Source organism: Salvelinus fontinalis, chromosome 6 (genome assembly GCF_029448725.1).
Source record: "Salvelinus fontinalis isolate EN_2023a chromosome 6, ASM2944872v1, whole genome shotgun sequence".
Classification (NCBI taxonomy): domain Eukaryota; kingdom Metazoa; phylum Chordata; class Actinopteri; order Salmoniformes; family Salmonidae; genus Salvelinus; species Salvelinus fontinalis.
In genome coordinates this window covers 16771986-16788155 of record NC_074670.1, presented here as the reverse complement: position 1 = coordinate 16788155, position 16170 = coordinate 16771986, and the positions used below count along the sequence as shown (strand labels likewise).

Here is a 16170-nt window from a genome sequence, read left to right as displayed (position 1 = left end):
AAACCCTGCCCGTTCTCCAAGACATCATGCCTATGAAACCCTGCCCGTTCTCTAAGATGTCATGCCTATTAAACCCTGCCCGTTCTCCAAGACGTCATGTCTATGAAACCCTGCCCGTTCTCCTAGAGGTCATGCCTATTAAACCCTGCCCGTTCTCCAAGACGTCATGTCTATGAAACCCTGCCCGTTCTCCAAGACGTTATGTCTATGAAACCCTGCCCGTTCTCCTAGAGGTCATGTCTATGAAACCCTGCCCGTTCTCCTAGACGTCATGTCTATGAAACCCTGCCCGTTCTCCTAGAGGTCATGTCTATGAAACCCTGCCCGTTCTCCTAGAGGTCATGTCTATGAAACCCTGCCCGTTCTCCTAGAGGTCATGTCTATGAAACCCTGCCCGTTCTCCTAGAGGTCATGTCTATGAAACCCTGCCCGTTCTCCTAGACGTCATGCCTATGAAACCCTGCCCATTCTCCTAGAGGTCATGTCTATGAAACCCTGCCCGTTCTCCTAGACGTCATGTCTATGAAACCCTGCCCGTTCTCCTAGAGGTCATGTCTATGAAACCCTGCCCGTTCTCCTAGAGGTCATGTCTATGAAACCCTGCCCGTTCTCCTAGAGGTCATGTCTATGAAACCCTGCCCGTTCTCCTAGAGGTCATGTCTATGAAACCCTGCCCGTTCTCCTAGAGGTCATGTCTATGAAACCCTGCCCGTTCTCCTAGACGTCATGCCTATGAAACCCTGCCCATTCTCCTAGAGGTCATGTCTATGAAACCCTGCCCGTTCTCCTAGAGGTCATGTCTATGAAACCCTGCCCGGTCTCCTAGAGGTCATGTCTATGAAACCCTGCCCGTTCTACTAGAGGTCATGTCTATGAAACCCTGCCCGTTCTCCAAGACGTCATGTCTATGAAACCCTGCCCGTTCTCCTAGAGGTCATGTCTATTAAACCCTGCCTGTTCTCCTAGACGTCATGTCTATGAAACCCTGCCCGTTCTCCTAGACGTCATGTCTATGAAACCCTGCCCGTTCTCCTAGAGGTCATGTCTATGAAACCCTGCCCGTTCTCCTAGAGGTCATGTCTATTAAACCCTGCCCGTTCTCCAAGACTCATGCCTATGAAACCCTGCCCGTTCTCCAAGATGTCATGCCTATTAAACCCTGCCCGTTCTCCAAGACTCACGCCTATGAAACCCTGTCCGTTCTCCAAGACATCATGTCTATGAAACCCTGTCCGTTCTCCAAGACATCATGTCTATGAAACCCTGCCCGTTCTCCAAGACGTCATGTCTATGAAACCCTGTCCTCCTCCAACACGTCACTACTTATGAAAACCTGCCTGTCCTCCTCCAACACTTCACTACTTATGAAACCCTGCCTGTCCTCCTCCAACACGTCACTACTTATGAAACCCTGCCTGTCCTCCTCCAACACGTCACTACTTATGAAACCCTGCCTGTCCTCCTCCAACACGTCACTACTTATGAAACCCTGCCCGTCCTCCTCCAACACTTCACTACTTATGAAACCCTGCCTGTCCTCCTCCAACACTTCACTACTTATGAAACCCTGCCTGTCCTCCTCCACCACGTCACTAATTATGAAACCCTGCCTGTCCTCCTCCAACACTTCACTACTTATGAAACCCTGCCTGTCCTCCTCCAACACGTCACTACTTATGAAACCCTGCCTGTCCTCCTCCAACACTTCACTACTTATGAAACCCTGCCTGTCCTCCTCCAACACGTCACTACTTATGAAACCCTGCCTGTCCTCCTCCACACTTCACTACTTATGAAACCCTGCCTGTCCTCCTCCAACACTTCACTACTTATGAAACCCTGCCTGTCCTCCTCCAACACGTCACTACTTATGAAACCCTGCCTGTCCTCCTCCAACACTTCACTACTTATGAAACCCTGCCTGTCCTCCTCCAACACTTCACTACTTATGAAACCCTGCCTGTCCTCCTCCAACACTTCACTACTTATGAAACCCTGCCTGTCCTCCTCCAACACGTCACTACTTATGAAACCCTGCCTGTCCTCCTCCACACTTCACTACTTATGAAACCCCACCTGTCCTCCTCCAACACGTCACTACTTATGAAACCCTGCCTGTCCTCCTCCAACACGTCACTACTTATGAAACCCTGCCTGTCCTCCTCCACACTTCACTACTTATGAAACCCCGCCTGTCCTCCTCCAACACGTCACTATCTATGAAACCCTGCCTGTCCTCCTCCAACACTTCACTACTTATGAAACCCTGCCTGTCCTCCTCAAACACGTCACTACTTTTGAAACCCTGCCTGTCCTCCTCCAACACGTCACTACTTATGAAATCCTGCCCGTCCTCCTAGACGTCATGTCTATGAAACCCTGCTCGTTCTCCTAGAGGTCACTACTTATGAAACCCTGCCTGTCCTCCTCCAACACGTCACTACTTATGAAATCCTGCCCGTTCTCCTAGACGTCATGTCTATGAAACCCTGCCTGTCCTCCTCCAACACTTCACTACTTATGAAACCCTGCCTGTCCTCCTCCACCACGTCACTACTTATGAAACCCTGCCTGTCCTCCTCCAACACTTCACTACTTATGAAACCCTGCCCGTTCTCCTCCAACACGTCACTACTTATAAAACCCTGCCTGTCCTCCTCCAACACGTCACTACTTATGAAACCCTGCCTGTCCTCCTCCAAAACGTCACTACTTATGAAACCCTGCCCGTTCTCCTCCAACACGTCACTACTTATGAAACCCTGCCTGTCCTCCTCCAACACTTCACTACTTATGAAACCCTGCCTGTCCTCCTCCAACACGTCACTACTTATGAAACCCTGCCCGTTCTCCTCCAACACGTCACTACTTATGAAACCCTTCCTGTCCTCCTCCAACACTTCACTACTTATGAAACCCTGCCTGTCCTCCTCCAACACTTCACTACTTATAAAACCCTGCCTGTCCTCCTCCATTACTTCACTACTTATGAAACCCTGCCTGTCCTCCTCCAAGACTTCACTACTTATGAAACCCTGCCTGTCCTCCTCATAGACTTCACTACTTATGAAACCCTGCCTGTCCTCCTCCAACACGTCACTACTTATGAAACCCTGCCTGTCCTCCTCCAACACTTCACTACTTATGAAACCCTGCCTGTCCTCCTCCAACACGTCACTACTTATGAAACCCTGCCCGTTCTCCTCCAACACGTCACTACTTATGAAACCCTGCCTGTCCTCCTCCAACACGTCACTACTTATGAAACCCTGCCTGTCCTCCTCCAACACGGCACTACTTATGAAACCCTGCCTGTCCTCCTCCAACACGTCACTACTTATGAAACCCTGCCTGTCCTCCTCCAACACTTCACTACTTATGAAACCCTGCCTGTCCTCCTCCAACACGTCACTACTTATGAAACCCTGCCTGTCCTACTCCAAAACTCCTCTACTTATGATACCCTGCCTGTCCTCCTCCAACACGTCACTACTTATGAAACCCTGCCTGTCCTCCTCCAACACGTCACGACTTATGAAACCCTGCCTGTCCTCCTCCAACACTTCACTAATTATGAAACCCTGCCTGTCCTCCTCCAACACGTCACTACTTATGAAACCCTGTCTGTCCTCCTCCAACACGTCACTACTTATGAAACCCTGCCCGTTCTCCTCCAACACGTCACTACTTATGAAACCCTGCCTGTCCTCCTCCAACACGTCACTACTTATGAAACCCTGCCTGTCCTCCTTCAACACGCCACTACTTATGAAACCCTGCCTGTCCTCCTCCAACACTTCACTACTTATGAAACCCTGCCTGTCCTCCTCCAACACGTCACTACCAGCTGGCTGGTGTGTTTACGGACATATTCAATCAATCCTTATCCCAGTCTTCTGTTCCCACATGCTTCAAGACTGCTTTGATCACGCGGATTGGAATATGTTCCCGCACCGCGTCCAACAACAACATTGAAGAATATGCTGATTCGGTGAGCGAGTTCATTAGGAAGTGCATTGACGATGTCGTACCCACAGCAACGATTAAAACATTCCCAAACCAGAAACCGTGGATTGACGGCAGCATTCGCGTGAAACTGAAAGCGCGAACCACTGCTTTTAACCAGGGCAAGGTGACCGGAAACATGACCGAATACACACAGTGTAGCTATTCTCTCCGCAAGGCTATCAAACAGGCTAAGTCCCAGTACAGAGACAAAATTGAATCGCAATTCAACAGCTCAGACACAAGAGGTATGTGGCAGGGTCTACAGTCTATCACGGATTACAAAAAGAAAACCAGCCCCGTCGCGGACCAGGATGTCTTGCTCCCAGACAGGCTAAATACCTTTTTTGCTCGCTTTGAGGACAATACAGTGCCACTGACACGGCCCGCTACCAAAACCTGCGGGCTCTCCTTCACTGCAGCCGAGGTGAGTAAAACATTTAAACGTGTTAACCCTCGCAAGGCTGCAGGCCCAGACGGCATTCCCAGCCGCGTCCTCAGAGCATGCGCAGACCAGCTGGCTGGTGTGTTTACGGACATATTCAATCAATCCTTATCCCAGTCTGCTGTTCCCACATGCTTCAAGAGGGCCACCATTGTTCCTGTTCCCAAGAAAGCTAAGGTAACTGAGCTAAACGACTACCGCCCCGTAGCACTCACTTCCGTCATCATGAAGTGCTTTGAGAGACTAGTCAAGGACCATATCACCTCCACCCTACCGGACACCCTAGACCCACTCCAATTTGCTTACCGACCCAATAGGTCCACAGACGACGCAATCGCAACCACACTGCACACTGCCCTAACCCATCTGGACAAGAGGAATACCTATGTGAGAATGCTGTTCATCGACTACAGCTCAGCATTTAACACCATAGTACCCTCCAAACTCATCATCAAGCTCGAGACCCTGGGTCTCGACCCCGCCCTGTGCAACTGGGTCCTGGACTTCCTGACGGGCCGCCCCCAGGTGGTGAGGGTAGGTAACAACATCTCCACCCCGCTGATCCTCAACACTGGGGCCCCACAAGGGTGCTTTCTGAGCCCTCTCCTGTACTCCCTGTTCACCCACGACTGCGTGGCCATGCACGCCTCCAACTCAATCATCAAGTTTGCGGACGACACTACAGTGGTAGGCTTGATTACCAACAACGACGAGACGGCCTACAGGGAGGAGGTGAGGGCCCTCGGAGTGTGGTGTCAGGAAAATAACCTCACACTCAACGTCAACAAAACAAAGGAGATGATTGTGGACTTCAGGAAACAGCAGAGGGAGCACCCCCCTATCCACATCGACGGGTCAGTAGTGGAGAAGGTGGAAAGTTTTAAGTTCCTCGGTGTACACATCACGGACAAACTGAATTGGTCCACCCACACAGACAGCGTTGTGAAGAAGGCGCAGCAGCGCCTCTTCAACCTCAGGAGGCTGAAGAAATTCGGCTTGTCACCAAAAGCACTCACAAACTTCTACAGATGCACAATCGAGAGCATCCTGTCGGGCTGTATCACCGCCTGGTACGGCAACTGCTCCGCACACAACCGTAAGGCTCTCCAGAGGGTAGTGAGGTCGGCAGAACGCATCACCCGGGGCAAACTACCTGCCCTCCAGGACACCTACACCACCCGATGTCACAGGAAGGCCATAAAGATCATCAAGGTCAAAAACCACCCAAGCCACTGCCTGTTCACCCCGCTATCATCCAGAAGGCGAGGTCAGTACAGGTGCATCCAAGCAGGGACCGAGAGACTGAAAAACAGCTTCTATCTCAAGGCCATCAGACTGTTAAACAGCCACCACTAACATTTAGCGGCCGCTGCCAACATACTGACTCAACTCCAGCCACTTTAAAAATGGGAATTGATGGAAATTATGTAAAAATGTACCACCAGCCACTTTAAACAATGCCACCTAATATAATGTTTACATACCCTACATTACACATCTCTTATGTATATATACAGTATATCACAAAAGTGAGTACACCCCTCACATTTTTGTAAATATTTGAGTATATCTTTGCATGTGACAACACTGAAGAAATTACACTTTGCTACAATGTAAATTAGTGAGTGAACAGCTTGTATAACTGTGTAAATTTGCTGTCCCCTCAAAATAACTCAACACACAGCCATTAATGTCTAAACCGCTGGCAACAAAAGTGAGTACACCCCTAAGTGAAAATGTCCAAATTGGGCCCAATTAGCCATTTTCCCTCCCTGGTGTCATGTGACTCGTTAGCGTTACAAGGTCTCAGGTGTGAATGGGGAGCAGGTGTGTTAAATTTGGTGTCATCGCTCTCACACTCCCTCATACTGACTGGTCACTGGAAGTTCAACATGGCACCTCATGGCAAAGAACTCTCTGAGGATCTGAAAAAAAGAATTGTTGGTCTACATAAAGATGGCCTGGGCTATAAGAAGATTGCCAAGACCCTGAAACTGAGCTGCAGCACGGTGGCCAAGACCATACAGCGGTTTAACTGGACAGGTTCCACTCAGAACAGGCCTCGCAATGGTCGACCAAAGAAGTTGAGTGCACGTGCTCAGCGTCATATCCAGAGGTTGTCTTTGGGAAATAGACGTATGAGTGCTGCCAGCATTGCTGCAGAGGTTGAAGGGGTGGAGGTTCAGCCTGTCAGAGCTCAGACCATACGCCGTACACTGCATCAAATTGGTCTGCATGGCTGTCGTCCCAGAAGGAAGCCTCTTCTAAAGATGATGCACAAGAAAGCCCGCAAACAGTTTGCTGAAGACAAGCAGACTAAGGACATGGATTACTGGAACCATGTCCTGTGGTCTGATGAGACCAAGATAAACTTATTTGGTTCAGATGGTGTCAAGCGTGTGTGGCGGCAACCAGGTGAGGAGTACAAAGACAAGTGTGTCTTGCCTACAGTCAAGCATGGTGGTTGGACTGTCATGGTCTGGGGCTGCATGAGTGCTGCCGGCACTGGGGAGCTACAGTTCATTGAGGGAACCATTGAATGCCAACATGTACTGTGACATACTGAAGCAGACCATGATCCCCTCCCTTCGGAGACTGGGCCGCAGGGCAGTATTCCAACATGATAACGACCCCAAACACACCTCCAAGATGACCACTGCCTTGCTAAAGAAGCTGAGGGTAAAGGTGATGGACTGGCCAAGCATGTCTCCAGACCTAAACCCTATTGAGCATCTGTGGGGCATCCTCAAACGAAAGGTGGAGGAGTGCAAGGTCTCTAACATCCACCAGCTCCGTGATGTCGTCATAGAAGAGGACTCCAGTGGCAACCTGTGAAGCTCTGGTGAACTCCATGCCCAAGAGGGTTAAGGCAGTGCTGGAAAATGGTGGCCACACATAATATTGACACTTTGGGCCCAATTTGGACATTTTCACTTAGGGGTGTACTCACTTTTGTTGCCAGTGGTTTAGACATTAATGGCTGTGTGTTGAGTTATTTTGAGGGGACAGCAAATTTACACTGTTAAACAAGCTGTTCACTCACTACTTTACATTGTAGCAAAGTGTAATTTCTTCAGTGTTGTCACATGCAAAGATATACTCAAATATTTACAAAAATGTGAGGGGTGTACTCACTTTTGTGATATACTGTATATACTGTACTCTATATCATCTACTGCATCTTGCCATATTATGTAATACATGGACCACTAGCCACTTTAAACTATGCCACTTTATGTTTACATACCCTACAGTACTCATCTCATAGGTATATACCGTACTCTATACCATGTACTGCACCATTGCCTATGCCGTTCTGTACCATCACTCATTCATATATCTCTATGTACATATTCTTTATCCCTTTACACTTGCGTGTATAAGGTAGTAGTTGCGGAATTGTTAGGTTAGATTACTTGTTGTTATTACTGCATTGTCGGAACTAGAAGCACAAGCATTTCGCTACACTCGCATTAACATCTGCTAACCATGTGTATGTGTATTTGATTTGACTTATGAAACCCTGCCTGTCCTCCTTCAACACGCCACTACTTATGAAACCCTGCCTGTCCTCCTCCAACACGTCACTACTTATGAAACCCTGCCTGTCCTCCTCCAACACTTCACTACTTATGAAACCCTGCCTGTCCTCCTCCAACACGTCACTACTTATGAAACCCTGCCTGTCCTCCTCCAACACGTCACTACTTATGAAACCCTGCCTGTCCTCCTCCAACACGTCACTACTTATGAAACCCTGCCTGTCCTCCTCCAACACGTCACTACTTATGAAACCCTGCCCGTCCTCCTCCAACACGTCACTACTTATGAAACCCTGCCTGTCCTCCTCCAACACTTCACTACTTATGAAACCCTGCCTGTCCTCCTCCAACACTTCACTACTTATGAAACCCTGCCTGTCCTCCTCCAAGACATCACTACTTATGAAACCCTGCCTGTCCTCCTCCAACACGTCACTACTTATGAAACCCTGCCTGTCCTCCTCCAACACTTCACTACTTATGAAACCCTGCCTGTCCTCCTCCAACACTTCACTACTTATGAAACCCTGCCCGTTCTCCTCCAAGACATCACTGCATATGAAACATCTATAAAATGAGAGGGATGTAGAGGAGGCACTTTCATTACTGAGAAGGAAAATCCTGCAGAAAGGAACACTTTCAAATATCCACAAAAAATCTGAATGACATGCATTGCTTAAGTCTAGTTTGGAATGCGCTTGCTAAAAAAGGAATTTGATAATTTGACAGGGACCCACAAGTTTGATTACGTGGGATTGACAGACATGACTTTTGCTTAGTCTATCACTGTCTCCCTCCCCTCTCTCATATCCTGTCTGTGGTCTCAGAGCTGTTGCCAGGGAAACCAATCGGCCAACATCTCCACTGGTCATGTGGTCTCTCTAAGCCAATAACATTGCATTGCCAGGGAGCTGTGAAAGCCTGCTGTAGTCAACAGAAGGAGGGGGAGAGAGAGGTGAGTGTGGTGTGTTACGTGCACTCAGACACACTCCATCTCCACCCTACTGATGTGGTCATGATATAAGGCACAAATTATTTTTTATTTTTTTTAAATCAGCAAACATTCTCACTGATCAGAAAGCTCTTCAAGACTACCAGTATGCAGAAACTGGTTACATTAGCAGAAATGCTTTGAATTGATCCAACACTGCCACCCTGTGTTACAAAGTGGGCATTGCATTGAACTGATTTCTAGTAATGACAATTGCCATCGTATGGAGATTAGCTTCTTTGGAACACTTACAAGCTGCTAGATGAGATTGACCACATCACTCTTGTAAGAAACATACTGTTGAAAATTCCAAATTGTTTGTATAATTCACTTACATACAGCTGACACAGTACTAACCCACCAGACATAACACCAGGGGTCACTTCACTGTCCCCAAATCCAGAATGCACTCAAGGTAATGCACAGTACCGTATCGAGCGATGGTTGCATTGACTTCCAACTCGGGTCACTCAGGCAAGCGGCAAAAACATTTTTTTTTAAACAAAGTGAGGCAACACCTCATGGCCTCTAACCCTGTATGACAGAGATCATCAACTAGATTCAGCCACGGGCCAAATTACAAATCATTTGTAGATGCAAATTGACCACAAGAAGCCCAAACAGACATAACACTGGACTAAAACATAAAAATGGCAAACCTTGCTTACATTACTATATGATAAAATATATATCTCTTATGTGTGGGAATACTTTGGATTAACACAATTAAAATCACTTTGAGCTGATTTGCTAGTGTTTTTTTTTTTACAGTCTTTAATGTCCAACAATAAAAAATTAACAGGGGGTCCAAATAAAATCACCAGCGGGCCTGAATCGGCCCACCAGTTGGGGAACCCTGCTGAATGACCTAAAATCTTGTATGTACAGTTGAAGTCGGAAGTTTACATACACTTAGGTTGGAGTCATTAAAACTCGTTTTTCAACCACTCCACAAATTTCTTGTTAACAAACTGTAGTTGTGGCAAGTCGGTTAGGACATCTACTTCGGGCATGACAGAAGTCATTTTTCCAACAACTGTTTACAGACAGATTATTTCACTGTATCACAATTCCAGTGGGTCAGAAGTTTACATACACTGAGTTGACTGTGCCTTTAAACAGCTTAGAAAATTCAAAACAATTATGTCATGGCTTTAGAAGCTTTGGATGGGCTAACTGACAATTTGAGTCAATTGGAAGTGTACCTGTGGATGTATCTCAAGGCCTACCTTCAAACTCAGTGCCTCTTTGCTTGACATCATGGGAAAATCAAAAGAAATCAGCCAAGACCTCAGAAAAAAAATTGTAGACCTCCACAAGTCTGGTTCATCCTTGGGAGCAATTTCCAAACACCTGCAGGTACCATGTTCATCTGTACAAACAATAGTACGCAAGTATAAACACCATGGGACCACGCAGCCATCATACCGCTCAGGAAGGAGACGCATTCTATCTCCTAGAGATGAAAGTACTTTGGTGCTAAAAGTACAAATCAATCCCAGAACAGCAAAGGACCTTATGAAGATGCTGGAGGAAACAGGTACAAAAGTATATATATCCACAGTAAAACGAGTCCTATATCAACATAACCCGAAAGGCCGCTCAGCAAGGAAGAAGCCACTGCTCCAAATCCGCAATAAAAAAGCCAGACTATGGTTTGCAATTGCACATGGGGACAAAGATCGTACTTTTTGGAGAAATGTCCTCTGGTCTGATGAAACAAAAAAAGAACTGTTTGGCCATAATGACCATCGTTATGTTTGGAGGAAAAAGGGGGAGGCTTGCAAGCCGTAGAACACCTACCCAACCGTGAAGCACGGGGGTGGCAGCATCATGTTGTGGGGGTGCTTTGCTGCAGGAGGGACTGGTGCACTTCACAAAATAGTTGGCATCATGAAGAAGGAAAATTATGTTGATATATTTAAGAAACATCTAGACATCAGTCAGGAATTTAAAGCTTGGTCGCAAATAGGTCTTCCAAATGGACAATGACCCCAAGCATCTTCCAAAGTTGTGGCAAAATGGCTTAAGGACAACAAAGTCAAGGTATTGGAGTGGCCATCACAAAGCCCTGACCTCAATCCTATAGAATATTTGTGGGCAGAACTGAAAAGGCGTGTGCGAGCAAGGAGGCCTAAAAACCTGACTGAGTTACATCAGCTGTCAGGAGGAATGGGCCAAAATTCATCCAACTTATTGTGGGAAGCTTGTGGAAGGCTACCTAAAACTTTGACCCAAGTTTAACAATTTAAAGGCAATGCTACCAACTACTAATTGAGTATGTAAACTTCTGACCCACTGGGAATGTGATGAAAGAAATAAAATCTGAAATAAATAATTCTCTCTACTATTATTCTGACATTTCACATTCTTAAAATAAAGTGGTAGAGAATTTCTACAAGGATTAAATCTCAGAAATGGTGAAAAACTGAGTTTTAATGTATTTGGGTCAGGTAAACTTCCGACTTCAACTGTATATGCTGTATATATATATATATATATATGCAGTACAACAGGACCTTTTTCTGTTTTATTGTTCTTATCTAAAATGTGTTTCTGTTCCTGTCTATCAGTGTTAGGTATTTTGTCACGTTTTAGGTTTTGTGTGGACCCAGGAAGAGTAACTGCTGCAACAGCTAATGGGGATCCTAATTAAATGCCAAATGAACCACCACCAGACAGGTTCAAAACGGGGGCGTATTTTTATTAAGTGCTTGTAACATAAGTAACACTGTTAATAATAACATTAAGAATGGTGTGGTACGTGGTCAACACATGTCCTTAGGCACGCTACAGGGGTCAAAGTTGAAGGTGTGGCTAAACAGAATGTCCTGAGGTTAGCCATTTTAGATCTTGCCGGGAAAGCTTCCGGCCTCTATCTGGTCGTCCCACTTGGCGACCTGCAGGAGGAAATGCGCTCATGAGGTTAAACTGCCTATCAGTGTAACATACAGTTATAACACAGTAGCTACTGTAGCCTTCATTCTGCCTTCACTTTAGACCCATCCCATGCTTTCAGATTTATGAAAAGTGTCTAAGGGTAGGGGGTAGGAATCGACTTCAGACTGGAAGCATGGTCAGCTTTGGACTCACAACAAACAGAGTGTATAAACACTTACAACATAACAGAGGTCCACACTGTATACCAACTACCACTTCAGGTAAGGACATTTGAGACACAGAAGAACAGGTACATTCATAACTGTACCACTCAGTGGACATGTCAGAACAGACTGTTGGCAGAGCTTAGACATGCCGGAACTACTAAAGGCTTCTATGGAATGTGGTGCTCATCAGACTGTTGGCACATTGTGAATAGTTGAGGCACTGCTAATGTGAGTTAAAGTAGGTTCTAACGTGAGCTGATTAAAGTGATTCATCATCCATCTCTAGGGGAGGTCCAATCATTGCTGACAATACTACACAACCATGGGAAGGCAGTTAGGGGCATTGTGTGTATGCCCACTCCTTTAGGCTCTGTTTGAATAGTTTGCCACTCTATAGCTCTGCTTAACCTTCTAAAGTAGTGCCCGCACCATACTATGAGCCACAGTAGCAGCATACGTACCCAGCTCATGGGACAGATACTCTTGTAGACCCTCTGGTACCAGTCACAGGGAGCCACATCCTGGCCTTTGTCTGACAAAGCTTTGTTGCACCTGTGGAAGTCTAGAAAGAGAGGGAGGAGAGAGTTAATATTGACAGAATGAAGTGGTAAGCATTAAGACAGTTATTACAACTTTGACTGAAACTGGTGTTACGTTTCTGAACCTAAAAATCTAAATGCAAACAGCCACCACAAATGGACCCTTATCTGATGTGCTAAATGATGTCAACATTAATCTGACACTAATTAAAACTAACAGAGCAGAGAGAAAACCTATGGGGTCCCGTGTGGCTCAATCGGTTGAGCATGGGCGCGTGCAACGCCAAGGCTATGGGTTTGAATCCCACAGGAGACCAGTATGAAGCAAAGAAAATAGATGTATGCAATCACTAATGTTAGTCTGCTAAATGACTAAAATGTCAACGTAAATAAAAAGGTACAACGACAGATACATTAGGCTATCCTTACTAAACGAGTGTTGAAGACCGAAAAGATCTGGCATACCAAAGTAGTACCCTTGCCTAACGGACATATCAGTCTGTACAGACAGTTGGCTTATGATGGCGTACCTTGGTGAATAGCTGACGGACAGCCAATATTCTATCTGGTCTAATGTGAACCGATAGTGATTTAGATCACTCTGTCTGAGGAGGTGCTTCTCATGGGGCTCTTATCAACCAAAGAAGTTGGACATGCATCGATGCTTCGAGAGCAAATACCACCATTTACAATGCACATCAACTGCAAATCATCAACCGCATGATTCTTAGTCCAGGCAAATGAGGTTAAATTGGGCTTCAGATAACAATCCTTGTTTTGTTAACCAACCAAGATCTTTATCTTTGTGAAAAAATTTGCTGGGAAGGGAACCAAGAGTGTTCAGGGTGGTAGAAGAGCCTGATGGCTAGAAGTATCCTGTCCTTTCACCATTGTGTGTGTGTGTGTGTGTGTCAGTTGGGAGGTAGAAATGAGCAGTAGACTGCTGGCAGGCCCTGGAGAAAGAGGGGGTGAGGGAGAGAGTGTGTGTCGGGTCAGAAAAGAGAAGTAGTTGATCAGCTAGCTAACTTACCCAGATAGTTCTGAAAGCAGTTGCGGGTCTGGTTAGTGTTGGGGAAGCGTGCGTCGAAGGGAGCCGTCCTGTAGTTCTTTATCTTCTCCTCAATAACATCAGACATGCTGGCGGTCTCACTATGTCAACACTGAAACACATCGATAGGGAGCTGTCATATAATGTCACTAAACATGAGCTGTACAGTAGTCTCACGAGGCCATCCTTCCAAATCTGCTCTCGTTGACTGGCATGGGCTTCTGAAGTTAACTGTACACTTGCACATACAGTAGGAAATTATCTTGTTGTCATGATAATAGAATATGGAATGGACTAGTTCAGATAGGCCTATTAGCTTGCAAAATACTTATCCATGAGAGCCTGTACAGGTGTCTATTTGACTAGGTCATAGCTACCGCAATGACAACTCACAATTAGGACAGACAGACCGATAGAAAGCTGGTAACCTTAGCTAGCTAGAATTCAGTCATGGAAGGTGACTTATCAATCTTTATTTCCAGGTAACTATCGTTAGTTAACAAATAAGTAAAAGACTTGAATGGAGATTTCAGACTAGCTAGAAAGTTAGAAATTACAGCTCGCTAACCACATCGAATGAACTAATGTAGCATAGCTTGCTAACATAGTTGGCACAGCTTCAAATGTATTTGTTGGCTTGCTTGTTGGCTAGCTAGCTACACTAGCTTGAACCCAGCTAGCTAACCGGCTGTATCAAAACAGTGGCACGGCACACGTTATTTCCAATTAATTAAAATACTTTTACACAAACAAAAAAATACGACCCTCAATATATTAATTGAAAGAGACAAATTCTTATGATTTTCCGGCCGTTTTCCACGACCTACCTTGGACTGTTTCTTGTGTCCTCTCTGGTATGATGATGTCCTCTCTCTCCGGAAGACCGTAACGCAGTGTATGCTGGGATGTTGGAGGTTATGAGTGGACGAGCAAGCGTAATCACCATGGCATGGAATGAGAAAAGTTGGCATGGGAATGAGAATCACCATGGCATGGGAATGAGAAAAGGAATGAGTCAGTTTCCCAGGTTTTTATGCATAATTCCTTCTCTATTGCCTATAAACAATTATTAGAAACACAAATAAATTATGGGAATCACTTTGGATTTTTAAGCCATATGAAGTGTAATCACTGAATTTTGCATCATTTATTTACACGAAGAAGATCATGTCAAACATGTCAGTGATAGCCTAGTACAGTGTTTCCCAACGCCAGTCTCCCATTACCCCCAACAGCACATTTTCTGTTGTAGCCCTGGACAAAAACACCTGATCCTGTCCCAAATCAAAAGCCTGATCTCCTGCCTCAAATCAACAGGATGGCCAATGCTGTGTCATTTATTTTTACCCCTCCCTCTCAACATCTAGAAACCTCTGCAAATCTCTGTCCTCCAGCAGCATTGTCTTGCTCAGAAAAGTTGCTCACACATTTGTAAGCAATGTAGGCTGTGAGAAGAGCTTGTTTGTATTGTTTCTAAAATACAGGGCCCACAGTACCAGCCCAAAATGGACATTGTAATAAAGCTTTGCCCAGGCTAAAAAAGATCCCCCGCAACTGTGTCAGTATGTCTAACAATAGTAAAGATAAATAGCTTCTAACTCTTCTCTGTTCCCAAAGAAAAGAGATAGAGAACAAGGAAGAGAATATTGTGCAGGCCCACAACTGAACAGTGCCAAGTTTAAAGTGTCATTCTTTTAGTTGACAATTATTCCAACGAAAACCCACAGAGTGTTACCTACCAGGAAAGGGGGATAAGTTGTCAACCGCGCGCCAAAAGCAAACTAAACAAAGAAACTCCATGACGCAAAGGAGTGTTCACAGGCTGCTGTCACCCGGCCATCCCTGTCTGTGAGCACCTCTCCAAACCAAAGACCTCAGAGTGTCTGGATGAGCTCACTACCTCTCAGTGGAAGTACGCTGTGTGGTTTGGCACACTGTCTCATTTCGAAGGAAGCGTCCAGTTTTTGTGTGTTTTGGTAGTACCTGTAATAGCCTATAATTTCAGTTGCATAGTTTCAAGCTTTATTGTACATTTATTAACACATTGTAAGAATGGATAGTGTGAACTATATATTTTATTATAGTGGAAGGGCTGTATGTAGCCTTAGCCTATTGGTTCAGATATTATGATGAATCCAATGTAACTTTCTCTCTTTCTCCTTTTCTTGCTCCCCCTCTCTCCCTGCCTGTCCTCTCTTTTCCTGTCACCATCTTCCTGTTGTAGACAAGGTCAGAGGTCACAGGTGTCCCTCTTTCTCTGACTTCCTGTCTCGCTGTTTCCTTCTTCCTCTTTTCAGCAAAATCCTGCTGCTCAAATGATGTCCTTTTCTAGAAAACATTATAGGCCTGTTTCTTGATGTACTACAATGAAATGTGTTGGACTATCAAAGAGCTGAACTCTGGACTACACTTAAAAAGCAACATTCCTGTGGACAACTAGACAAAAGGTATACGTTCTGACTGACTGCTATCATTTTTATCCTGGGAGCATAA

At 45.6% G+C, this 16170-nt stretch overlaps 2 protein-coding genes across 2 annotated transcripts in view; one reads left to right on the top strand and one right to left on the bottom strand.

Annotated features, from left to right (window-relative positions):
• Positions 1-11666: 11666 nt before the first annotated feature.
• Positions 11667-14607, bottom strand: LOC129857184 (cytochrome c oxidase subunit 6B1-like). Its single transcript, XM_055925196.1, has 4 exons — positions 14505-14607; positions 13660-13789; positions 12552-12652; positions 11667-11883 (listed from the first exon to the last, which is right to left on the bottom strand). Exons 2-4 carry the CDS (start codon positions 13763-13765, stop codon positions 11830-11832), a joined length of 261 nt encoding a protein of 86 aa, XP_055781171.1. The 5' UTR covers positions 13766-13789; positions 14505-14607; the 3' UTR covers positions 11667-11829.
• The window catches only part of LOC129856810 (ras-interacting protein 1-like), a 13075-nt gene continuing 11032 nt past the window's right edge, over positions 14128-16170 (top strand). Inside the window, exon 1 of the mRNA XM_055924521.1 lies at positions 14128-14134. Coding sequence (XP_055780496.1) covers positions 14128-14134 — 7 coding nt within the window. The remainder of the gene's footprint in view (positions 14135-16170) is intronic.